The sequence below is a fragment of the Aquila chrysaetos genome, chromosome Z (assembly GCF_900496995.4).
Source record: "Aquila chrysaetos chrysaetos chromosome Z, bAquChr1.4, whole genome shotgun sequence".
NCBI classification, from domain to species: Eukaryota; Metazoa; Chordata; class Aves; order Accipitriformes; family Accipitridae; genus Aquila; species Aquila chrysaetos.
This window is the reverse complement of record NC_044030.1, coordinates 86132697-86160205: the sequence shown is the minus strand read 5'-3', so window position 1 is coordinate 86160205 and position 27509 is coordinate 86132697. Positions and strand designations below refer to the sequence as shown.

The 27509-nt window shown below is 43.6% G+C and overlaps 1 protein-coding gene across 4 annotated transcripts in view; it reads right to left on the bottom strand.

The window, feature by feature from the left end:
• The window catches only part of DCC (DCC netrin 1 receptor), a 573034-nt gene that overhangs the window by 131214 nt on the left and 414311 nt on the right, over positions 1–27509 (bottom strand). For all 4 annotated transcript variants that reach the window (XM_030005494.1, XM_041121032.1, XM_030005495.1 and 1 more), the window contains exons 10-12: positions 20698–20846; positions 19348–19486; positions 9814–9863 (exon numbers count right to left, since the gene is read on the bottom strand). In XM_030005494.1, coding sequence (XP_029861354.1) covers positions 9814–9863; positions 19348–19486; positions 20698–20846 — 338 coding nt within the window. The remainder of the gene's footprint in view (positions 1–9813; positions 9864–19347; positions 19487–20697; positions 20847–27509) is intronic.

The window sequence follows — 27509 nt, the reverse complement described above, 5'->3', positions numbered from 1 at the left end:
CAGTGCACACCGTAGGGCTGTACTGGGAAGAGCAAACCACTCACTGGATCACGGTAAATAATAAAAATAACACTGTTCTCCGAGACAGAATGAGCACTTTGAAAGATCAACGCAATTCTGGAAGGTGCTTAAATCCCTAATTCAAGGCCAAATTGTAACAGGGGTCAGAAAGCTCACACTGACAAAAATATTGTGAAGATGCTTACATAACTTCCAAATGCAAGAGGACTTTATCGAGCTCCAAATTTTGGAAAGAGAAAGTAGGGCACTGCCACAGACAGATGGAACCGACCCACAGAATAAAAACTTTTCTCCTAAACCAGCTGGGATTAAAACACAGACCTACCAGCTCCCAGTTCTCAACTAAAAGCATTGCTTCTTTTTATATATATATATCTCAAAATAAATTGTGCTGGGAAGAGAGGCAGCTGTGCTAAGTTCAGTCACTTTGTCTGATATTAAAAACAATGTTGTGCTTCTCAGGACTAATGTTATGCCGGTAATTTTCAAGGAACATATTTATAAATGAATAAACTGTTCACCACAACACATCATATTAAGGAGAAATATATTTAGGAACAGATTTGCACTGCTTTGTTTGTTATGATTATAAATTATTTTGTTAGTCTAACTGCCTAATTGCAAAGGATAAGGATCTCTTAAGGGAGCAAAAGTAAATATTAGAACAACTGAATGATGTGCAGCATCCAAACGTGTCTCCTGGCAGGGACGGAGCCATTTGTACCGACCTGCTTATGGATTTTGAGGGACTTCTGACAACACAAAACGCCTCGTGAAGTCAAGGTTTTCTTCGGGAGGATCTGAATCCTTCCATGCCTGTGCGAAGCAGAGAGCCGAGCCGGAGCTGACAACTGCATGCTCTTGGAAGAGCATCAGAGAGACAGATCACCATGGGACAGACTGAAGGCTGGCCAGAGCACCAGAAGAACTCTTTACTGTCTCAGCAGTTTTCTAAGGTACCTTTTTTTCCTGCTCCTTCTTTCCAGCCCAAGCAGTAACTGGCTGAGTGAACTCAGAGGTTTTTACAACAAGAAGAATTGGGAGAGCCCTGCTCAAGGCTGGAGTTTTACTGACCGTGTAAATATTAGACTTTGAAGAAAACCATCATTCAGTTGCTCAGAGGAAATAATGCAGGTCAAAAATATTTTTTCCAGATAGAAATGCAAAGCAGAGAGCTTTCCCAGTTCAACGGGCATTAAATGCCTCTCTATTTTCACTTTGAATGGAGCCTGTGATGGCCAAGCACATGGTCATGGTATATCAGTGCCCACGGGTGAAAATTACTTTTTGGCGTCATCCTAAACCAAAGATAAACTTCTAGCCTCTCATTAGTATTACAAGGCTCATAATGAAAAAATACTGCTGTACACATCTCAAGCAAAAACCCAAATCTGCTCTGACTGAAACCATTGCCCTGTGTACGTCATATGCCAAAGGGAGAGTTTTCAACCAGACAAGCTGCATTAACATTAGGTGCAACTGCACGGAGCGCTGGAAATAGCTATCTTTAGTCCCTTGCCACACTGTGCAAAGGTTTGAAAAAAAAAATTCAAATTAATTTTTTGTGATTGAGGAAAATCACTGCATTTTTTTTTTTTAATATCCTGAAACTTATTTTTTACTCATTATCTACAATTGAAGTCTATTCTTTGGCATATATTCGTTTGTTGGTTTTTTTTCTAATATTTAGTGCCTTCTTGATACCACGACCTTAGCTACATCTAATCCATAGATGTAAAATTAACATATAAATACATAAAATACAATATAAAGATATTGTGCACTTTAGTATATATGGATTGTATCAAAACAGCCTCCTCCCAGAATACAGGAAAAGATTCAAAAGTTGCACAGGAGGAAGAGTAAAGAATTCCCAAAATAATACTGGAAACCGTGATGGCTGGGATTCCAGGGGGAAACACCAGAAGCTGCCAAAATGCCGGTTGGGCATCCCCCGGATGCCTCTGGCTGCCCGGCGGTACAGCTCTCCACTGCGGCCAGGGACAACTGCCTAGAGGCACACCAGATGACAATTTTAAGAGGGTTTTTTTCCTGATATCAAGCTTCTAGGTAGAGCAGTTACAATCATTTCCCAGGGTCAGTAGGTTGAATATTTTTGCTACCGTTAAAATCCCTTCACGATCAGTAAAGTTTGACTCAGAAGCTTCCCATGTTGCTCACATTAGAAGGGATATTGGTACTTTAACCTGGCATGTTTGTTTATTTCCAAAGACACACAGCGATCACGTTGTCCTGAGCATGGAAAATATAATCCCAGCATTTAGCCCGGCATCTCCTTCCTCTTGGCTTTGGGTCGGAGAGAGGGGCAGAGCAGCACGTGCTATCTGCTCCCCTGCCCATTCCTCCTGACCTTGTCTTTCTCCTTCCCTAGTCTTTTTATTGTTTCTCTCAGAGATACCCAGGAACATATAGCTCTACTAATCAGTGTCATAGCTCATTAATTTGCTTTATTGGTCTCTGGGTAAACCTCTCGTGCTTACACTGTTCAGAAGCTCCTGAGTCTTTATCATTAAGAAATAACTGCCCAGAGCTCCTACTCTGTGTGTTGCCTGGGTGCATTAAGTGGCTTAATAGTATCTCTAAATTTATCTTAAATGGAAAGGTGGCCAGAACATTCATCACCTTGAACAAGGTTTAATCAAATCCCATAACAAAATGAATCTGTCCAGTTTTGACACCATAACCTCTGAGACTTTATATGTACTCAGCAGTGAGGTGTCAGACATGGACGATACCCTTAAAGTGCAACAAAAAATTATCGTTCTATTCAAGATAAATACCTCAATGCACTGTGAAGTGCACAGTTATAATGCTTTCTTGATTACGACACATCTTCCAGCAGGATTAGTTCAAGGGATGTTTTCTAAGAGAGTGACCCACAAACAGTTTTGGTCTCAGAAACGTGTATAATTAAAAGTAAGAATTGGAAAGTATTGATCTACAAGTTTCAGCAAATTTTCTCCTTTTAAAGGTTAAGCTCAATGCTTGTTACTATCCTTTTCTATGCGTAATAGATTTAAAGGTTAAAGAGCTCTTTCTCTGTGGTCTTCTCCATAAATAATATATTTAAAGGTTACGTAAATTGTCTCTAGAGGACACAACTCTAAATAGTGGTGACAGTCATTTTGATTTTACTTTTTGGTTCTTTTAAACTACTTACTTGATATCGATTCCTTTATGAGGAATCCAATCTCAATTTCCAGTTCGCAGCTCATCTTCTCCTACAGCCACAACATTTATGTATATATGAGAGCTTCAGCCTCCACAATGCTTTACAAACATTAGCTACTTAAAGAAAGGACCATGTTTTTCACACTTTGCAAATACCACGTTAAAATCCAGCTTAACTACCCCGTTGTTCCCTCATCCTTGCCATGAAATGCCAGACGGAAATATCACAGGGCAGCCTTGTGCACAGGGTTAGCCCAAGTAAGCACTTAAACTTACTGCTCGGCTGTCATTGCTGCTGAGCTCTCGTGGCTTTTTTGTACTTACTGACTCGCCATCCCCGCTGGAAGGTGGGTTGTGGCGAACGCTACTGAAGGCGCAGTTTGTTTGACAGTATAACCCACCAGCTATATTACCTCAATTTTTCTCAAAATAAACTGTACCGCCAGAACTGTTTCATTACGTGTAAGCATCTCATCACTTAGTAATTTTGTTAGTACTTCACACTTTGAAAAAGTATTTCAGGTCTCAGTCTTTCTGTCTGTAAAATGGGATGACTGCTCCCACCAGCAGGCTCTGGCCAACTGCTGTGTTTCAGGACCAGAACGGGCTCTGCTCCTAGCCAGTCTGTAGCTGCGATACTCAGCGCCCGACACGACTGGAGCCGAAGGATGGATCGGTGCTTTGCAAACCTCACCCGTGGGGCCGGAGGGGAGGCACGGAGGGGCTCCCCAGCAGCCCCCTCAGTGGGATGGGAGACAGCTCCTCTACCCCGGGCCAGATCACTGCTGCTTTCTTAGGCAGTTTTAAACTTCACTGGCGAGATAAGGGATAATTATAGAATAGAATTAGGATAGAATTAGAATAGAAATAGAATTAGAATGGAATTAGAACAGAATTAGAATTACAATAGAAATAGAATAGAAATAGAATATTTCCAGATGGAAGGGACCTACAACGATCACCTAGTCCAACTGCCTGACCCCTTCATGGCTGACCAAAAGTTAAAACATATTATTAAGGGCATCGTCCAAATGCCTCTTAAACACTGACAGGCTTGGGGCACCAACCACCTCTCTAGGAAGCCTGTTCCACGGTTTGACCACCCTTTCGTAAAGAAATGCTTCCTAATGTCAATTCTGAGCATTATAAATAATGCTCGTTCGGGGGAAAAATACTTCCCATGCCAACCAAATGTTTCAGATGCAATAAAAGACGCTAAAGAGAATATATCGCACCTATTTTAAGCAGTCTGTCCAGCCTTAAAAGAAACATTCTCTCTTGATATTGCTTTATCATAAAGGGCCCAATCCATCCTCATCCTCCAGTGAGCCAGTGGCACTACACAGCAATGATATACAGCTCAGCAACAATTCCTCTGAAGGTTTAGGATGCATTTATAGCACATTTTAATGTACATTTAGTAGCAGAGCAATTTTAAGCAGCTGAGCTAAATGCAATCTGACAGAATGGTTGATCTCTTTGGCTGTGCTGGAGTGTATCACTTGCCGTCAGTGCAAAGCAGCCTCCAGACCCAGATGCCAAGCAATGAAAAAAATATTTTTTGCAGTGGCAACATCTGGCTCCTGCATGCCTCACGTCTGTCACAGAGCATCCCAACGCACGTCTCCTCGTGTCTGCATCCTTCTCAACAGCAGAAATCAATGCGGGGACCAAAATCAGAGGGGGAGGAGGAGAAACTTAATAATGTTTCACTTTGACAGCTTAAAAATCGTCAAGGCTTTTTTCCACAGACTGTCAAAGAGCCAATAGTTTGGTGATGACTTTAATTTGGAGACCGCTAAATGTTTTCCAGCTGAGTGGCAGACCTATGTGTAGATGATGTAAAACTCCTGACAAGAGGCTTGTTTCCTTTAGGTCCCATCAGCAGAGCCTCTCTGGCCACAGACTGGCAAATATGGGTTAATGTAAAATGTCCCACAGGTGAGCGCCTAGGAGAGCAGGCAGCCAGACGCCTAACTTCAAGTGCCTAAACCCTTTGGATAAAATAATTTAGAAAAAGGACAGAGCAACAACATAAAAATATCAATGTGATTTTAAAAAGTACAGCTAGCTCCGAAGTACCTATCTACCCTAAGATACTCTGCAGCACTCGTCACCTCAGGCACCGTTCTCCATTACAAAACGTTAAATTTTTTGAACGTAATTAAAAACGGAGTTAGCTGATGTGCCGCTGACCACAGTCTGCCCTTGTCTGGGCCGATCCCGAAGTCAAGCTCAGCCTTACGCCAGCCAGCTGCGATTGAACATCCAGCAGCCGGGCTCAGGCTTGATTAGCTGCTCTGCCGCTGAATTTTGGTCCGACAGCAGAAACACCTTGCAGCCCTGAGCAGGTCAAAGTTGCCATGAATATGGAGCATCTCCAGAAGGCACGTATCTGTGTGTTTAAGTAGTGTGAAATTAAGTGATTTGTTAGGGCTGGAGGTCCTGCTACCCACTAGCCTAGCTCTTCTGACAGTAAAATAAGCTCTCCATAGCTGCTGAGGTTTTGCTAGGAATAATTGACCACATGAGGCAAAAAGAATGGGAGAGTTTTGCTCAGTGAATGTTAAACAATACAATTATTCACACTGGAAAGAGCTACGGATAATGCTCAGCAAAGTGTTGCAAGTGTGGAATTCGAGTCTACAATCCATGGCTATTGCTAGCTTAGGCCACCTTCTCCTTTGTTAAATTTGATACAAACCCCCATATTTTATTAATGTGAACTAATGATAGAGATAACTCTTCCTGCAGTTTATTTATTGGTACTTTTAAAATCTCATAAACAGCACAAATTTTGATTTGTGGTATGATTCTGCAAACATTATGGGGCATAATGACTGTGAAGTTTTTCTTAAGCGTAGATACAAACAGACGCACAGAAATGACACCACCCCCCCCCCAGATTCATTACGTGTCTTTTAACGTTCCCCAGGAGAACATTACCGGTTATGTTCTCAGAGCTCTAACTACTCTATGAAAAATCTTACCCCAGAAGCAATCCCTATTCATCTAAGTGGAACTACATCCCGGGATTAAATTGCTACTAAATATGACCAAAGGAATTCTGCTTCTACAGTTAGTTCCAATTATTTCTTCACTTTTCTCTGTATTTTAACATGGGAAGAAGAAATAAAGTTGCATACAGTTTTAATTAGATAAATCTATAGCTATTTATGCACTTCGGATTTGCTAATTAGTATTTAAAAAATTACAGAAAGTAAAAACACACCAATATTTAAAGCAAGGAAGTAAAGAAGTAAACAAATACATAAATAACCACGAACAGTTGCCTTCACACTGGTTCTTGAAAAGGGTGGAAGAAACGAGCTCAAAGGAAGAAAAAGATCTCCTCAAATAAAAGACAAAAGGAGCAAAGGAGCAAACTCTCAGCCTTCCAGCTCACGGCCCCCAGCTAAAGCAACAGTTGGGCTGTCGCAAAAATCGTATGCCAGCTCAAAAGAGTTCAGATCTGTTGGATCTCCCTTAAAATAAGAATATCTTTTTTTTTCTTTTGTTGCCCCAGCTACAGCAAAGTGCAGATCTCCTTGTTCTACAGATTGAAGTTTGAAAAAAAATGTTCTCTTTTAAAAGATAAAACTTTCGACAGTTAGTTCAGCTTAGAATTGCAGGTCTTACACTTTGTTTCCTAAAAGCCTGCTATAAAAATGTTTCCCTTTTTTGACCTCCTCTGCTGACCAAAATTTGGCCATTGCCACATTTTTTCTGCCAGAAACAGAAGCTGTTGATGCAGGTATTCCTTGGGAAAACCCCTTTGTACATTATACATGTCCTTTTCCTTAAGCAAAATGGGGTATTTTGAAACAAAAGACGTCCAAAATAAATCTCTTCTTTCTTATTAGATCACCTAGCTCTAATTAAAAGTCCACGCAAGCACCCTATGCACTTTGCCAGCTTCTGATATTGAGCTACCCCCTTACTTGTCTCAGCCATTTCTGTGTGGCATTTGACAGTGAAATCTCTTTTAGGCAGGGAACTGTATTTCTGTCACAGTCCTCACCATTATCAATTCTGATCTGACCGAGGTCTCCAGTCACAGAACACCATCAATATTAAGCAATAATCATGATAATAGTAATTCATATCAAGCATCTCCCATTTGCTTGGCCATCTCCGTTATGTTATTAAATTAATAGATCTGCCACTGCCAAAGAAAAATAGCATGAAGAGAGAAATCTTATTAAACTAGAGATAAAATTTTAAACAATTCTGGGAACTGCCAAGGCCAGCCTTTGGGCTCTTCTGCGCACCACTCAAATCCAGTTAGCAAACTATGAGGGTTATTTAGTTGTTTGTTTTGATTTAATCAGTTTGTGAATGATAAGTGTTTAATCAAATTAATTCTGACTGCTGCCAAGAGAGAAGAAAAGCAAGAACATGATAAAAAACGGACTGCAAAAGTACAATATTCTGCGTTATTGCAGGCTTTCACAAGAGTGGGAGACTGCATACAGCCCTTTACAACATTAGCAGTTTAGCTGTGCCTCGACCACAAATGCCACAGGAGTTGTACTGCAAAAGAATGGGCAAGGGGTTTTTTGGGCATGGTCTCTGAAGCTGATTCTTCTACTTGAAAAACTTTTTTATTCCTTAAGATTTAGTGAGTCTAGTTCATTTCTGTATTTGTTGTTCCAAATTACCTAGATGTAAAATTTAAATTCTATTTATGCTTTCTCAAGATTTGCTAGAATATATTGGTACCTGTTCTTTCCTATGTCCACATGACCTGTGGGATACAGCCCAAAAGATTCCCAGCTAGTTCCACATCTCTTCTTTCTCTCTGATAAAGATCCCCATTTCATACATACACCCTTAAGATACCTTTTTACACAGTTATTACGTCACACAGCGGCCTCATTCTAGGGGCGATGGAGAAGCCCTCGCGTTACCACCAGCGTAGTTCTCCAACACACACACTTGGTCACGCAGAGAAGGACTGCGACCCATTTCTTTTGCCTATCACGAAACAGCAGTCCTGCACAATACAGTCCAGCCAAACGCTCAGATTAACGCCGAAGTCTGCCTTTGTCCAACACAGCACTTGTATCTGCAAATAAATACCCCGTCAAGACTTCCAACGTTTAGTACTCTGCGACTGGGAACATACCGACGACCTCTGATGACGGTGGATAACGGCGAGATGGACGCACAGCCCATCCTCCCTCGCCCCATCCCTACAAACCATCTCCACCTCTAAGTACCAATAAGGCAATAACACATCGTAGGGTAGGAGCATCCGCACGCCATCCTGTGCAGCACCGCACCCCACAGCTTCTTTTCTATTTTTGTTCCAAGTACTTTAAATGTAAATGATCACCACAAAAGGTCACGAAACGTGATCAATTGCTCTGTGACATTTTACCTTGAGAATAAGCAAGAAAAAGTAAACACAAACGTTTGGAACAAGATGTGCCAAGACACCAATGCCCTTTGGGCACTACGTGTAAGAGGAATTTAAAAGTAACTGGAGCTGGGTGCATTAAAAAAACATAAAAATAAAACAGAATATACATTTGATGTCATGAAAATGAGCAGTGGAAGAGAAAGATCAAACTGACAGGTACTCAGCGTTCCCAGCAAATCAGAGATTATATAAATATTCTCTAAACTGGAGTTTATCCTCATGGGTGAACTTGGGGCTCCTACTCCTTGGTAGCTGTGCAAACGGAAATCTCCAAAGATCATGTCCAAGAGGACATCCTGACAAGATACAATGAGTGGGCTTTTTGTGCCTTTCTTCCGTGCTCTGAAGTGCGAGCTTTTCCATGTCCAAATGGGCCGATCATTGAAATTGGCTACAGGATAAAAGCTTATGTAGGTCCAGTAAATGGAAGGAATGAATAAAAAGAAAGGGAAAAATCTCAAACGTTTTTCAAAATATATCCAAAAATAGCACTCAACAAGTAGTAAGCATAATTAACACCTATTATGTCCAATATTATCTTATGGAATGACATCAACCCACTTCATCAGTGATATGGAAATATTAGACTTTTTTAAGGAAGCAAGTACTGGATTTAAGAGAAAGAAACGCACCGTTCAGAAAACAAATATATTTGTTGGAATAAGCAAGATGACAACAGACCTACCTGCACGTGGTGCATATAACCTACCAATAAAATATTTCTTTCCCACACCACCTCTTCCCCAGGAACAGCTCTGCTTCTCATTATTCCCTGAGATTGTTCCATTTAATCAAAGCGCAGTTAGGTTTATTGCAGATATTAATCTGCAATCAGGGAACAGTTTCTGCTTGTTCACCTAAGTTTAAGTAATACTACCATTGCTGAAGCCTCTCTGGAAAAATCACTGTTTATCTCTAAAACATTTTTTGGGTGTTTCAGTTCTTATTTTAATATGATCTCCCAGACATGCAGGGGCAGATTGGGTCTCTTTGTATATGAAGAAGCTACACAAAGTAGGAATAGCTACACAAAGTAGGAATAGCTACACAAAGTAGGAATAGCTACACAAAGTAGGAATAGCTACACAAAGTAGGAATAGCTACACAAAGTAGGAATAGCTACACAAATACCTGTGATCACCGGCCATGAGGTGCTGAGCACATGGCAGACTTACCCTGGAGTTAACCACTTCCAAGGAGACGTTCTGAGGCATGGCACTGGGCACTGAAAGGGAAGAAAAGCAAAAAGAAATGGGAAATATTGCCATTAGCATCAAAGGCAGGGTAGGTTACATCGAGTATTTCTCTTGTTGGAAAGAAAAGAGTAGAGCTTTTACAGCTAGTTTATAATCTGATCACAACCATGCAGCTAATCCAGGTGGCACTTCAGAGGTCCCCTAGGGAGAGGAAAAACAAATGCATCTGTTCATTTCTTCCCATTTTTGATAGACCTATTAGTAAGCCTTTTAAACAGCCAGTCAGCAGGCTCCCTGCAGTGAGCCCAACTACTTGCATTCAGTTATTTGTTACAAACTTCGTCAGAAATAAACAAGAACATGCCACAATTTCTCCGGCTTTTATGTATTAAAGTGCATTTCAGAACAGATATTATATACAGACAGAGCAGGGTATTCCTCTCTCAGCGGCAGCAGTGCACCTCTTTTTACAACGATGCCTAAGGGGGAAAGAGAAAAGAAACTTTGTCTTTAGGTATTATTTAAAAACAGCGTTGTACATTAAGGCTCTGCTTGTCGTACATAATATAATCCATACCTGGTTTTATACAACTAAACTTTGTTATATCCTTTCCGGTAAATATACTTTAATTCTTAAACGGGGCTAATAGCTATTCAACACGTGGTCTTATAAAGATGCCTCACGAGGCATTAACGAGAAGGTCTGGCACCCACAGCTTTAAATAAAACAAACGGTTCTGACACAAGGGGGTTTTTCCATCTTAAAAGTTCCTTTAATCTCACATTCTCTCTAGCTATAGTCGTAGGAAAAACCTGGACGGTGCGGATTCACGTATCCCACCCATCCTGCCAGCTCCCTCCCCGTGAAGGATCGGGCTCACACCACCGAGACGCGGCGCGGACACCGGGGAATGCCCAGCATCCGCGCGGTTGGACAGGCCATTGGCAACTAACTATTTACTGACACATTTCTGCCTGTTTTCCACTCCCTATCTGCTGTACATTTATTTCCAATACGTTTGTGCAACAATGGTTCAAATGTATATGCCTCCAGCTGATGGCAAGTATTAATTCAACCGCTGAGGAGCCAAGAGCTTTAAAAATAAGTTCGTAGTTGGTGATGCATCAACTGCCTGACACGAACCCGAAGCTTTATTTTCCTTTCAGAGAAATAATGCCTACCTGTTAACCTGGGCTACCGAACGGTTGTAAAAGCAGAGATGTAGTTTACGCTTACAGGAAGGTGGCCCTGAATTTGGAAAGAAAGAGCTGAAAAAGGATCATGGTGGATACCCAGTTTAAGAATAGTTTGCAATGGGATTGATTAGGGAAAAAGAGAGCCAAAGAAGAGCCATTTAACACATTTTTAGATTATATTAACAAGAACACTAGGGCAAAATCATTCTCGTTACAGTTGTCCACCCATTTGAATTGATACAGCAAAGATCTACAAGAATGCTCTGAGACCTGAAATATTTTACAGATCAAATAAATTGATTTTATTTAAACAAGTGTAGTGTTAAGAAGTGCTTGGATTATTATCTATTGTTACCTGAATGGGGGAAAGGACTTCTAGCTGTAGAGAATAATTTAATAGGCAAAGAGCTATGAGCTGGAATCCATCTACATTAGAAATCAGGCATATCTTTCTTTTCACCTTCTTCAGTATTCACTGAAAATTGCTATCTAGGAGCGTGGGACACAGGTCACCAAGCAAAATGTATACATACATATTTCTGCAAATCACTTATGTTGGCCAAAACTTTCACCAGAATGAACTGGTGAAATTCTACGTGCTGTATAGAGGTGGACTTAAAGGGTGCTGTTGTCTACATTGTCTCTTTCTATAGTCTATATTGTCCATATAAGCTGCCAGCTGTGGCACACAGAGACGAGCACACTGGCTCGAGATCCGCGCTCCGGGAGAGGCAGGCTGCATCTGTAGTGAGAAGTTGCCTCTGACCTTAACATCTGTGACTCTCTATAGAATGTAATGGCCACTAATATGATAAGAAACACCCCTGTACAGTCATTAAAAGAAAGGATCACAACAAATCGTATAAATGCTACTTTCCCCAGATTATTTTAAGCAGTGCTGGTCAGGCAGCTCCTCCGCTGGACTCTGTCTAGTCACATCTATGTTCAATAAAAAAAAAAATCCCCAAAGCGTAGAACTTTGGAGCATCCTCAGTGCATGCTGCTATTTAGGGGTTTAACTCAGCCAGAGCTAAGTCATTTGTCAGTGCTAATAAGAAAATAATATTTTAAATACAGGCTACAAAAGAGCAAAAGTAGTAACAGCTAACTAGGAGGGACCTGGTGGCAGCAAAGTCCCACATTAATACTGCTGTCCTTCACAAAGGCTCTGTGGATCATAAAAAGGGGGAAAAAAAAAAAAAAAAAAAGAGAGGCAAGAGTTAAAAAAAGGATGCATTTGAATCATAGTGATCTCAAAACCCAGATTGCTTTGAAAGAGAGGTACAGCAAAGTGAGCGGCAAGGAATATTGAAACTCTTCCTCGCTTTGAGGATCCCAAGTCACAGAGATTTGCTATTGGAAAAGGTCCAGGGTAAGCGATAGCCTGACTCAGCTGGGAGTTCCTGAAAAGAGCAGCTGAGTCTCTGGACCATTTTGTTTATCCTGCCACGGTTTGATGTGAAGATACACGTTCAAGGAACGTACAAAACTATCTTGACATCATGCATTTTAACCACCCAGACCTGCCTCTCCATCGGAGCAGAGGGTCCAGGCTGGGGGACCCGAGCCCCCTTCTCAGCTCTGTCCCGACCTGCCGGGGCTCCGCATGCAAAGTGGTTCCCTGTTCAGGCTCTTTTTTTCCTCTCTTCAGATGAGCAGCTTTAGAAACTAGTTGGTTTCTCTAGTGCAGGGACCATTCTTCATTTGTTTCCATACTGCCCACGACAGTGCAGAATTGATCTAAGGCATTGCTGCTGCAACAGTACCGGCAGCAGCAAACAGTACGTGAAACATTTAATCTCCCTTAACACAGAGGAGACGTCACTGCTCACACTCCCATCATTTTGAAAAATATCAGGCAGAAAACCATCTCTGATGTACTCGGTATTGCAAGGAAAAAGAAAAGTGAGATATTTTTGGATATTTCTGAATGAGCCGGATCTGGCAATGCCGCTATCTCCCAGAAAAGCCTGTTCTCACTGGAGAATATTTGCCCTTGTTTGTGAGCAAGGCAGAACTGCTCAGAGCCCCAGTTTCTCAAACGTGATTCTCCTCTTTTCTCCCCCTCTCTCGTGGGCAGCGAAGGCTCATTGCGACGTTTAGCCATTGCCACCTTAAACCTTTCCCTCTCATTACTGACTTTCAAGTTTTATTGCTACTACATATTATTCCCCTACTGGACAAACTTATCTTAATTTTTCTTTTTTTTTTACTATTTGTTTGTCTTTCTATTATCTTGTTTATTTCTCTTAGTGAACGCTTGTCACATTTCCCAGTTCTGTTGCATACATGAACGTAACTGATGCGCTCCTCTTTTATTCCAGATCTTCAATCAAAATGAGAAATAAATCCAGACCTGACCCAGCATCGAACTCAATCACTTCCACAGCAATAGTGGGTGTCTTTATTCCTTGCTCACTGTTCAGTCAAGGAGAAGTTTTGCGTTACAAAATCAGAGACTCTGATTTAATCTCTCAGGTTGCATAACAATCAGAGAGCTCCCCTGGCAAACCCAGTGCCTGCGAGATTACAATTACTTCCTCTGGTTTTATATCTTGATCAAAGAAATTGGATGCACCTGGTAAAATTTGTTTTTTGTTTATTATTCACAGCTTAATTATACCATTAGAAATTACAGCAGAACTCATTTTACCTGGCATTAGCTATGCAATATGCAATGAACAGACAGATGCATCCAGGGATAACTCGGCCGCTTTGTCTCGGCACAGGGTGACTCAGCAGTGGAAGAAGCCTCGAATGCACTGGAGGAGCCTTGCTGCCTGTGTTGGACGAGGTGGCTAGAGGTAGGTGAGATGAGCCTCACTGCTGGAGACTTACTGATGGGAAGAAGGTTCATATGGCAAGGTACTCAGATTTGTTCTTTTTCTTTTCACAGAATCACAGAACAGTTTGGGTGGGAAGGGACCTCTAAAGGTCACCTAGTCCAACCCCCCTGCCATGAGCAGGGACATCTTCCACTAGATCAGGTTGCTCAGAGCCCCGTCCAACCTGACCTGGAACGTGCCCAGGGATGGGGCATCCACCACCTCTCTGGGCAACCTGCACCAGTGTTTCACCACCCTCAGTGTAAAACATTTCTTCTTTATATCTAGCCTGAACCTCCTCTCTTTTAGTTTAAAACCATTACCCCTTGTCCTATCACTACAGGCCCTACTAAATGTCTGTCCCCATCTTTCTTCTTTAAGTTTTTATAAGGTCTCCCCCCGGAGCCTTCTCTTCTCCAGGCTGAACAACCCCAACTCTCTCAGCCTGTCCTCATAGGAGAGGTGCTCCAGCCCTCTGATCACCTTTGTGGCTGTCCTCCAGACCCATTCCAACAGGTCCACGTCCTTCTCGTGCTGAGGACCCCAGAGCTGGACGCAGTACTGCAGGTGGGGTCTCACCAGAGCGGAGCAGAGGGGCAGAATCCCCTCCCTCGACCTGCTGGTCACACTTCTTGTGATGCAGCCCAGGATACAGTTGGCTTTCTGGGCTGCGAGCACACATTGCCGGCTCATATTCAGTTTTTCATCCATTAATACCCCCAAGTCCTTCTCTGCAGGGCTGCTCTCAGTTTCTATCTGGTGAAATTAAAAAAAAAAAAATTTTTTTCAGTTGCCCATCAGATGAACCCATGTCCTCTGCGGTTTTGCTGGTTGTTTGTTGTTTAGTCATAGAGCAGAATGATCCAGAATGAATGAGATGGCCGAGCAAGCCCCCCACGTATTTCGCTGCAGCACAGAGAGCACCCGGCTCCCCAGGCCGCTCTTTTGGGAGGGACACGGGAGGGACAGCGGCACTAACTGGGGACAGCGAGCCGGGAGGCAAGAGGGCCAGATCCAGGTCCCCGACTCGATAAAGACTGAAACAAATACACCAGGTCACCGAGCCTTGCTGGCGCTGGCACGAACTCCAGCCACCAAACCTTCCCATGGACGTTTCATTACAGCCTGCACCTTTCCCCCAAACTCAAAAAAGTTTTGCATCAGGAAACTCCTGTGTAATTCTTGCAGGGGAAAAAGAGGAGGAGGGAAACAGCCCAGTACTTCTCCCAAACAGATAAAGATGGAGTGAGTCATTTTCGGGGAATTCACTGTACTGAGAGGTTGGGCTGCTGGGGTGGCACAATGAGGGACTCGGTCCCCAGCAGGGTCACAGCCACGACACCGTTCACCTCCCGTAAATCCACGCTCATGGCTCCGAGTGACGGGCTCCGCTCACGCTCCCGTAAACGCCCTCGCAGTCCGTTCCTCCTCGCCCTGCTCTCAGCTCTCGTGCAAACACAGAAATGGCTACCGACATCTGAAAAACTTCATAGGCTGTCTCCTGTGTCAATCTGAACTTCAATCTTCAATTTTTACTTAAAAAAAAAAGCATTCATATTATAATTATGGAAATAAATTACATTTAAATCAGGTACTGAGGAAGCATGAAATAATACTGTCTGCCAATTGCTGGGATTAAATGCATTTTGATAAATTCATGAGCATGATAGCTCAAAGCATTTCTGAAATGGCACGCAGCTTGGCCAAATATTATCTGAGCTGTATTTTAAACTGAAAATGAAGCATTAAAGATACAGTGTGTTCCTTGATCTGGTGAATGCTGTCTGGGGTCTGTAGCTCCTGCAGCTGGAGATGCCACACTAAATCCCTTTGATTGGGGTGCATTTCTCCAACTATAGATTACATCCCAGAGCCTCATGGAAAATTTCTGCCTACAGAACTGCAGGAACTAATAGCACAGGCTTTTTTTTTTTTTTTTTTTTATACAACTATATACCCTGTTGTACGCTATACAGCAAAGGGTTGGCATGGAAAAAATAACCTGCTCAAGCACACGCACGCTCTCAAGAGAAAGGCAGACTTAAAAATGATCCTGTCATTTTCACAAGAGGAAAGGCAAGGCAGACCAATCTTCAGGACTTTTCTCCCATTTTTGACTTTTACTTCTGTTTCAAACCAGCTTTCAGAAAAGCAGCGTAGGAGTCGCTGCCCTTCGAGAGCGTCCCGGCTCCTTGCCCGGGGGCTGCCCTCCGGGTTTGGCTACTGATGTGAAAATAAACTGCCAGAGACTACACGGACCGAGCTGCAAAGACAACGTGAAGAAAAGACCAAAGGGAGCCGGTCGTGACAAGCAAGGTGCTCCTCATTTCGGTTTTGTCTGGTGGCAAAAGCACTGGGCAGGAGCAGGGAAAGGTGGCCAGCTCCTGTCCCTCCAACAGCAGCAGTCCCTGACTGATGAGGCTGCTAAATCTGAATTTAAGCCGGAGGACGGGTTGCAATCCAAAAAGCATAGTGGGGCAGCATGGGGAGGAGGTTGGTGGTAGGGGATGTAGGAATAAAACCTGCCCAAATCCTAAACGTGTATATGGACAACTACAGGCTTTCTCCTTCCTTTATCTCTCACCTATAAAACAGGACAGATTAAATGTCTTTGTCCCTCCTCTATGTAGGCTGTTAGCTTGCCCATGCAGGAGTTATTTCTTGCTGTTTTATTGCGCAGCCTTCTAGCAGAAGGGACCTTAACCCTGGGAAAGGTCTCTGTGTGGTACCATAAAAGAAGAAATTGCAGAAAGTTTTGGTGCTGCAGACTTGCTCTCTCAGTTCCATCCTTTCCTTCTCGGGACAGCTAGGACCGTGCTACTGCCTTCACCCAGGCTTGGCCAAAGCCAGGCTCTCGCTGTGGCCCTTTGGCTGCTCTTCTTTGGGCAAGAGACCAAAGTGGTTTCAGGCAGACCCAGAATGAGGAGGATGAACAGATATCCTAAAGGGATTTTCTCTTCTTTTACACCTGCTCCAAACAAACAGAGGAAGGCTGGGAAGGCTGCAGCCAACTGACTTCTTTACAGAACAGACTTCTGCTTAAATAAAGAGAAAAATAAATACCGTCTTTTTCCAGATTCCTGAAACAAGGGCACCTAGGCATACTCCTGTTTTCTGGAAAAGTCCCATGCAAACCTTCTCGTTAGCAATGATTTTTGTTCACAGACAGGTGAAGCATTTGAAACACTTGCAGAGGATAATTTTCAGACTCATGAATAACAATCTTTCCCTTTCTCACTTATGGTGACATTTAAAACCAAAGTGGAGTACAGGGCCGCAGTTCTACACTTCACAGTGTGAATTAAATCTACATACATTATGCAAAATATTCATTTTCACTTGTTTTCCTTTTGTTTTTATAATTATAAGTGTGAAGTAATTTATTCTGCCAAGATCCAGCCTGTATTACAAGGGAAAACTGAATTTGCTGGGTAGACGTAAGTAGCACTCGAAAAAATATTCCAGAGGTGTCAAACGTACAATAACAGTGCCAACCAAGCCGGGGGTCTCGCGGATGAATCCCACCGAAGCTCCAGCCCAGAATAACGCAGATTAAACCAGCGCTGGGGTTCACCAGCTCCCTCGCTCGGGGTTCCCCACACCCCCAGCCCCCTCCACGTCGCTCTTCACAAGGTCTATTTTAGAGGCTCCCAACAGCTCTCCTCCAGTGCCCTTTATCGTGGTGCCTATTTATTTCTGAATTAAACTTAGGGCAGACTGGCTCAGCCTTTTTAAAATTAAAGCACTGCTCCTCCTGATCCCCACACAGCCTCACCACCTGGCCGAAGCCCCCCCCCCCCCCCATTTTAGACCATGCCTTCTCCATCGCCGCTCTTCCAGAGGTCAAGGAGACCTGGGGGGACCTGCAGACCACAGGGTAATTTAGGGTGGCAGCAACCCTACCGGGAGCGGGTGGATGTGAGACAGGAGCATCGCTTCCATCGGGGATGTCACCAACCCACCGTGACCCAGGGACACCTGCAGAAGGGCTCTATGCTGTAGATACACTAAACAAATACAAGAGCTTCTCCAGTGCATGATCCCCCCCTCTGCTGATTTGCTCCGGGTTCTATACAGCTTCTACTAACGCTGCCCAGAAATTGGTATTTTTAGTTGATCTGGTGTAGTTTTCAGAAGCAACTGGGTTACCAGACAGAAAATTGTCATTCTTAACCTCATGCAAATTTTCAGCTCTTTTGGTAGAATAACAAGGGAGAGTTATCAACTTTGCAATGAAATTAGATAAATATTTGTAATTATAAAGGGATAAATCTCAGTCACCCTGGTTCTGCATTCATTATTTTTTTTTCATTAGCATCAATCTACAGCATGGAAAGGAACAACAGTGAAATTTTTATGCGACTGAGGTGCGTGCCAGGCACTGTTTCTGAATGTGCTCATTAGCACAGGTTAGCTGCTACGTTTCTGAGGGGAGAAAATCCCAGCAAGTTTAACATACCTAGCTGAAGCCCACAGCAAGGTATTTCTTGCCTATTCCCTGATTTTAAACTCTCATGTAAAAGCAAACATTTTTTCCCCATGAAAATGACCTTAAATTAGTAATCCAAACCCAGGCCAGGACCAGCTGAACTCACATACCTTGCTTTATTAGCATGAATGAGAAAGAGATTGCCTGAATTTTTACCAGAAGGAAAATTACCTGTTTATATATCTCACTTTAAAAGCTTAGTTGACACCTCTTATATCGTCTTTAAACAAAATGTTGGTACGGAAAAAGCCCCTCCAGCTGTGGGGCTCGGTCAGGAGCTGGCACATCCCTGAAGCCTCTGGAGCCTGTCTCTAGTCTGGCTTCTGCTTTATGAACTCTTACCAGCTCTGCCGAAAGAATTTTTCCTTCATTTTTATGGGTTTTACACTTTTGTAGCCCAAATGACTCCAATGAAGTTATTCCTGTTTTAGCCAGGTGTGGGGATCAGGCTCAGTGACTTCAACAGGAGTCAGCCGTGCGTAAGTTTTGTGATATCAGACACAACTAAGTGCTTCTGAATGCAAACTAAAATTCAATTTATCTCCCGGAGCCTGTGAGCCACAGGAGCACAGCACTAGCTCGTGGAAGGATGCTGGTGCATCCGCTGTGACGAGCAGAGATTGAAGCCCTGGCACATTTGCTACCCCTGTGTTTAAAAAGCACAAGGAAAACCCAGGCAGTTGGCTCTCCAAATGCAGCTGTAATAAAATAGTGTCTGTTGAAAAGCTGAAAGGATACACCTGTGGCTAAGTTAAAGAGAAAATAATGAGAGAAGTAGACTATCCTTATTACTAGGCATAGGAATAATGAACCAAACCAATTACGCTTGGAGACGAACACCAGCTCAGAGGGTACTGAACCTCTGATTTCTGTCCTCCATATTCAATAACTAACTCGCTTCATCGCTGCCTCTTCCGAAATACGGTGGCAGAAGAAAAAGTCTGACGATGGCAACCGATACACGCAACCTGCCCGTCCCGGGGTCCCTCCGTCCCCACTCACCATCCGAAAGCGTGGTGACCGTCACATCCTCGGTGGAGACGCCGGGGCCGTAGCGGTTGTAGGCGAGGAAGCGCAGGGTGTACTCGGTGAACTTCTTCAGCCCCTCCAGCCGGTAGGAGAGCCCGTCCACCTCCACGTTCTAGCACACAGAGACGATAAACCAAGGGGAAACGTGACAGCCAGCGCCACGGCCGTGCCGAGGGATAGGCGGATTAGAGGCGAGCTTTTCGCTCTTTGAGAAGTAGAGCTAAATCCTTATTTAAGTTGATATAAGAGGCAATTTGTAACAGAGCAGCTTGTTACAGCTCGGTTCTCCAAACTCGTCCACAGCCCTGCCCGCAGCTTCAGCATGGAGGGGATTTCAGCGCCTCAGAGCGGTGTTTAGTTACTTAAGGCGCAGGAGAAAAGCGGGGTTTTTTGGGGGTTAAGCCAGTTGCTGCCACTTCACAGGTACATGACAGGGAAAGAAAATAAAGGCAAAGAGTCTACGGGGAATTGTGGAGAAAAGGAAGAAGTAAAATAAAGCAAGCACAGAAAAAATGGGGACAGTATAAAGGTTCCCGTAAGACTACTGAAGCAGCTGCCGCAAGACTGCTGATGCCTGTGATTATCACGTGCTATCAGGTGAGAAAAAAAGACGTCTCCGCTTTCTACCCTGCCCTATTCTTTGCTAAAAACCTATTCAGGCCATACTCTACCCGCAGAGCTCATCTCCACTGCCACTGCTGCACTCCCATCAAATATTGGTTATTAAATGGCCAGCGGGAAGTGTCTGAGCAGTTTGCAATCTGCAGAAAGCAAGGCTGCTGCTTTGCCGCTCGAAAGCATGTGCTCACAGCAGAGTTAGGAGCGCAATTAAGTGCACAGCATCAACACCAATTTTTGCTATGAGCATCTGTCAGCCTGGAGAGAAAAAGTATCATTTCTAGCCTGGATTCATATTATTTTACCCTCCTACTTGAAAGAAGTTACAAGAAGCAACTAAAAATATATATTCTACAAAGATCACATGTACAACCTGCCATTAACGTGTTGATGGTTTTGCACAATGTAAAGGAGGAGTCTAAAGGGTCTTTAAACGCTCTTTGGCATTATTCTGAAATTTCAGCGTAAAGCTGAGGAATGGCTAATATGTAACAGGCTGCCGCCTTCTACCTCCTGAACCCATTTTATACTAGCAGAAATTTATTTTGCTTGATTTGCTCTTTTATCACTGGTGTGTGCAACGTTTACCTAACCTGGAGGATTAATCCATAAAACCCTCACTCTTGAGCCTTTACAGCGCTCTAATGACCTGCAGATTCCTACAGCAAATATCTCCTTCTCACGGGGAGAGCAGTCACCACTCACCTGCTCTCTTCCAGTCGCTATCTCTGTACAGAAGAGCCTGTAGCCTTGAACGGGGCCATTTGCATAGGCAGGAGGATCCCAGGAGACGAGAATCGAGGTAGGTGAGGTAGACACAGCCCGCAGATTTTCCACCGGCCCAGGAACTTGCACTGCATGGAAAGGAAAGGAAAGGACAGCGTGAAAATCCCGTTCCCGCATCGCCCACCGCTGCGCCCGGGTCCCTGACGTGTGGCATGGCCCAGCCCAGCACACATCTCCGAGGGACGCCTGCAACGGCACTGCTTCAGCACCGTACACCTCAGAAACTCCGGAAAAAATACAAAAGGGATGATAAACCCAGGGAAAATACACTGCCGAAACACTATTGCAGATTTAGCGCCATGAATACATGAAATACTGAAAAGGATTGGTCCATCTAGGCTACATCTCTGTGCCTTTGGCTCAGAGGACGGACTTCATCTTAAAATGAATTTCTGGGAAATAATTAGCACAAATATCTAATGCATACAATAGATGCATTTATCTTGTGGTAGCAGGAAATCGGAGACACGCAAATCTGATCATCCAAGACCAGTTCGAGCAAAGGACTGCCATTAGAGGAGCCATTAGAAAAACCCGCAGGCAAGCACCAACACAGCCCCCGACACAACCAAAGTCATCTCATAAAAACACTAACTGTGAGCTTAAAGCTGCTTTCCAGCGAGGCACCGCTTAGCTGTGTGTGTTTCTGTCCCAGCTCTGTACGTACCAGCTTGATGCTATTAAATTATAAATCGATTTGGTGCACCGCAGCAGGCTTTGGTTTCTTTTAGCAAGCAATTAGCCTTCAAAATCCCTCTGTTAGCTTCTACTTACACCATTTGCACGTATTGTGCCCACATACCTGTTTATGCTATCTGTTTAAACTCCTTTACATGCTACTCACTCCCTTTTAGCTGCCTGAGGGACCAGAGATGATGGCTGAGATGAAGCATTAAGGGCGATCCTTGGCACGCTCTAATGAACCAGGGAGCCCACAAAGGCTGGTATCCCTCCATTTAGCAGTGGTATGAGACCGCTCCTGCAAAGCCACAGAAACCTGGGAGCGTGGAGCAAGGCGATGGATTTGCTCCGAAGACATCATACAGCTCTTCGCGTAAAGCCCTGGGTGAGTGGGCTGACCTGCTTTGAGCAGGGGCTGGAGCAGAGACCTCTCCTCATCTGCAAACCCTCATTTGCCCTTAAAAGTTAGGCCAATATTAATGTCTAGCCCCAGTTCTGCTCCTAACTAATATTCCTGTGTTTGCACGGTGCCCAGCACTTACAGAAATTGCAGGGCTGTAACAAGCTCGTCTGATAAGCCAAATAATGACAACAAAAGTGTTAAAATAGCCCATCCTTGAAACTATTCCCTGGTTTTATTAGTTCTGAAAATACAGAGGTTTGCAATAGGTTTAGCCTCAAGAAGAGATCATTTGAAATGCAAACTTTTGATTGCCTTGACCAGATCACGGTGGTGGGTGAAGCAGCACACAACTCCTCCTCAAATGACAACACAAAACAATCCCTTGTAATTGTTAAAGAAACCATACTGGATCACCTTTTGTTACATAGTCTGTATCTTCAAATGCTCCAATTTTACCCTGAATGCAAATTATCGCACATCAACTACATCATGCTTTTAGATGTCAGCTTAAATCAGTTATTAAAACAAAAGAGCTAAAAAAGCTTAATAAACTCCTCTACCAGCAGTACCAGAAAATCACTCCCTGCAAGTCTCAGCTGGACCTAACCCTAACTCCAGATGTTTGGAGATGAAGCTATCTATAAGCTTATCTGTGCCTTCATCTCAAACTCAAGCAAAATTGGAAGAAAAAAAACAAATTATGATTGTGGCAAAAATGTAAAGGTCAACCAGAAGGTTATTTCTGAGAATCTTCTACACCAAATAGTACCTTTTTACTTTCAATAGGGAGTGTGCTGTGGCATAAAACAAACTCACAAGCTATTGTGCAACTGGCAGATAACAGAATTACAGCTCCTAGAACAGGCTTTCCACAAAGTTACATCCCCATTACAAGGCAGTTTCACACTAACAGCTCTCTTTTGTAAATCTGGAAGCGTGCGGCGAGCAGCGATAGCTGAGGAGCGCCTGACCCTGCGCTCCCTCAATCCGTCCCTCTCCGGAAAAACAGGGATGGCAGAGCTGGGCACTGGGAAAGGGTGCCCAGAAACGTCATCAACAAAACACAGATAGCCTTTGATCACAAGTAATTTCAGGTTTAGATGCAGTGTAGATATATTTAATATATTTTTATTTCCTTCGGCCAGCTTTCCTTTTCATTCTATTTCAGTATTTCTGACAGGCACTCTAATGTGCTTAAGGTCTCAGTATTTTCAGCACACACAAAGCATTTAATAATCTCTCCTGATCCCTTCTGTCAAATAACAATCTCGTGAAAATTAGCATTACATTTTAAATCTTTTCCTAAATTCTTCTTTTTCTAAATAGCAGAGAGGCCCTAGAACTGCTTTACATTCCATTAAAACAAGATATTAAATCATGTTTCTTCTAAAGTCAGTCTTTTACAACTACCAGCATCCTTTTTCTAAGAAAAAAGGATAAAGGAAAGAGGGCAGGCAGATGACTGATGCATTTTCTTTTACCACAGGCTCCACATAATGCTTCAATATATTCAAAAAATCACCGTTCCTCTGAGAATGCCCTTCCGCTCCCATAAAAGATCAGTTCAGCGCCTCAGACTGTTTCATAAATACAAGCTACAACAACTGCTTGCAAAGAGTTTGATGCTGCTCTCACAACTGCCAGTTTTGGGGTTATTTGGTGGAATTACTCCTATTCAGTAGCAGTAAAAGCAATCAGGTCCAAAGCCAGAAATGGTCAAATGCTTTGCTTTTTTTTTTTTTTTTTTTTTTTCTAATGCTGATTTTAGGAATATGAATTAACTGCCTTTCTGTTATTGCTAACGTTAGCCGTCAGCGTGGCTGATCTGGTATTATGGGGGTGAATAGCTGTATCTACGTTGCCCCAAAAGCCAACGTTTCTGGGGCTGAAAGATGATACTTACCATAGGCACCCGATACATGCCTTGATTTTAGGTATATACTCTTGCAGAAATAAGTAACTGTGTTCTTATCATATTCACTGCAGAGGAGTACTGTTGTGCTTCTAATCTGAGCTGGCCCCAGCAGAGAGGGCTGTCCTCCATGTAAATGGTATGTCTTGCTTTTCATCTTCCAGCACTTCTCCGGTCTTACAGTCTATGGGCTATTTTTGGAGCTCACCTCCTGCCAGCGGTCCCTATAAACCCAAAGATGTCACGTCCAGTTGGCAAGAGGTGAAGCGCCTGCAGAGAACGTCCATAACTCATTCCCTCCATCCATCTTACGGAGCAGTGCCGCGCATCTGTGTCCTGTCCCGGCTGCAGATGCACCACACACACGGGACAAGCTGGGAGCCTCCGGCACGAGAAACCACACTCCAATTCCTACCTCCAGAGTACAAGTTGAGTCAATGCAGCTTGACTTGAGGGTCAGCAGACCCGGAGGAGCTCAGCAGGAGGGCTTCACAGCTTAAAGTGGGCAAGAGCTGCTGGGAAGACCTGGCCACTTGTAGGGTATGAGGGCTTTAAGACTTCTAGTAACCCTGCAAGTTTGATTTGTTGTAGGAGCAGAAAGGGCAGGCATCGTGCTCCTCAAAACCTGCAGGAACACAATTTCTACTCTCACGAGCCTTCACTGTTCTTCCATAGAGACTTCCTCTTTGCTGCTGTTCAGTTAAACTTCTGATAATAATAGTTAACAAGATACAAGAAAGATACAAGTGCCTAAAATAGGAATGTAGGCAACTACGTCAAAAATTGCTTGGCAATTGCCTAAACATGCTAAACATCTCTCTCAAATCTGATCTTTCTGTAAGTTTCCGAAGGTCTGCCTTCTGCACCTCAGGCCTCCCTGCCTGCGCCGGTGGGAACCTGGCTCATGCCGAAGCCCCGCTGGAGACCAGGGAGAGGAGCATCTGAACTCCTTGAGCACAGCTCTGGCACCTAAAGAGTTAGTTACCCCAAGGCCGTTGCCTTAAGCTCTATCACAAGACACTGACCTTCTTTCAGGGGTATTGACGGGCTCCAGCCTCGGGGCTCTAAGGTGTATCGATGCAGAATTGTGCACGGCAGCCTTTGGACAAGAAAGCAGAGCCATAAATACCATCTTGAAGTTGAAAGCCCAAATAGGAGGTGAAAGGATCACAGTCCTAATTCTTTTTTCTCTCCTTCTGGTCCCAGGGGTCTTGACTTTTGCTGCCTGTAGTCCAAACCGACCTCCTGCCTAATGGCCATGCTGCTCCTGCACCGAGTGTGCCGTTCAAAGCATTCATGCTCTGAATCCTTTCAGGTAGAAGACAGCATTAAAACTTTGCATTAAACCATCCCAGGAGAGAGCACGTACCACCGAGCACATACCACCACCATGCTTTCATAAGGAAAACAAAACCACTTATCCCAACTCAATTTTTTTAAAGGAATACGCCCTGTTAATTCTGAGTTAGGCTTCCTTGGTCTCCAGCTCTGTGTCAGGCTAGCCATCTCCATCATGAAAGCTGTTTTTTTAAAACATTTTTCCTAGTGATTCATTCTTCTCTATAATGAGATGCAATGATTAAAATGTTCTTGTTATTACATTTCACTTTTCGTTTAAACAGCTGGTTCTGTGCTGATCTGCACTGAAAACATTTCAAACATAAAACATTTATGAAGCTACTTGCAGTTATTGATAATAGAGTGCATGCTTTGATTGCGCCTTTGATTTCCACCCCCCCCTTCTTTCTCTGTAGTTAACAGCTTTAACGATATTTCATTAAAATCTGGTTCCATGCTGCACGGAAAGATGCAACTTCAGAGAGCCTGCAGGCAGTGTAATTATTAACACAGCGAAACCCACTTCCCCGTGCCGGACACGCTCTGAAGACATGACAGTTGTTTGGCAGGACTGCCCCGGACGCCTCCAGTGCTATCCACAAGAGCTGGCATTGGAGTCAGCTTTTGGAAGTAGCTGTTGTTTATATTTTCATAGAGTCTTCTGGTTTTCATTAGTTTGCCCTTTAACTCCTCACGTGGTGCCCAGCTGCGCACCACAGATGGACGCGTGAATCTAATATTCTTGGATTTGTTAAGGAACACGGGACCGGGGATGGTACCACCAAGTGATGTGATGGAGGTGGCTCAGCTCCGAACTCCGCAGCGAAGGGGAAAGAGCCTCCGTGGAGCTGCCTTCACCGAAGGAGGTTTGGAAACGTGTCCTCCTCCGTCCTCCTGCTGCAGAGGGGCAGAGGATCTGGGGCTCGGGGGAAGGACGGCGAACTCAGGGGACCTGTGCATCGCCAGAGACCCCGAACATGCCAGTGGGGCACAATACCACAATACAAATTCTAGGAATTCTGGACCACGAAGCAGGTGGGAGTATGGTGTTATCTTCTTACCCTGGGATCCAGTGATAGGATGCGTGGGAACGGTTCCAAGCTGTGCCGGCGGGGTTTAGACTGGACATGAGGAAGCATTTCTTTACCAAGAGGGTGGTCAAACCCTGGAACAGGCTTCCTAGAGAGGTGGTCGATGCCCCAAGCCTGCCAGTGCTCAAGAGGCATTTGGCCAATGCTTTAACTTTTGGTCAGCCCTGAAGGGGTCAGGCAGTTGGACTAGATGATCGTTGTAGGTCCCTTCCAACTGAAAATCTATTCTATTCTTGCCAAATAAATCCTTCGCCAGAAATGGGTAAAATAGTGGCAGCAGAAGCAGCTCAACACCTAATACAGCTGTTTCATTAATAAAGAAACTTTAAAAAGCATCTTCAGTACCCAGCGTTTTCACTCCCGTGCTTATTTTGCCCGACTTTCAAACTTTTAAGCGTATATCGCAGTGCACAGTTCTAGGAACTGAACTACAGTAACCAAACTGTTAGCCCTGCTACTAAACTCTGAAAGTGAGCAACATTTTAAATGGTCTCCTACTATTATTTTTACACCGTAATGATGGGCTGTATTTGTGGCAGGAAAGCCACAAGATTGCGGATGGAGGAAGAAGTACTCCGTTGTAACAGTTTCCACTGGGGAGCAAAATTTACGATGATTTCACTAATGTCAATAAGCTACTTGAAAGCAAATACAGGGTGCAAACACAAACACTAAAATAATGCCATCAAAGAAGAAATATTCTGCAGTCAGTGAGATAAATTCATTTAGAAAACAAGCTTTTGTTATGAATTCCATCTGCTTCTGGGCGTCCAAACATACCCTGCATTTGTTTGAGGTCTGAAAAATGGAAGGAAAGCCTTTCTGAATGGAAGAGCATTTACAACGGCTGGAGGCCTCGCTATGCACTTACGTAAAATGATAGCATCCGCAGAACTAAAAAGCAGCTCCTATTGACTTCGATAGGGACAGAAATTCAACCTTTTATTTTGAGAAACAGTGCACAGAAAGATAGGTTACAGCAATCCTGGCTCTGGCTCAGACTTCCAGAGGGAGCTTGGATAAATAATTTAATGCTTTTATGCTTCAATTTCCTTCCCATAAAATGGCATAATAATATATCTCCTACCCATCCTTTATCTTACCTATTTATATTGCAAGATTTCTGGGGTAGGAAGAAAGGTCCAGATAAAACAAAGATGAATGTATGTCAAATGGAACTGAGACAGAATTTCAATTCCTACACCCGAAGCTATTTTAGAAATACCTGGCAGCAGCCCATTTTATAGAACACCTTCTCTTCGACCTTCTCCTTCTCCCGGTGCTGTGCTACTGCTCCTGCAGAGGA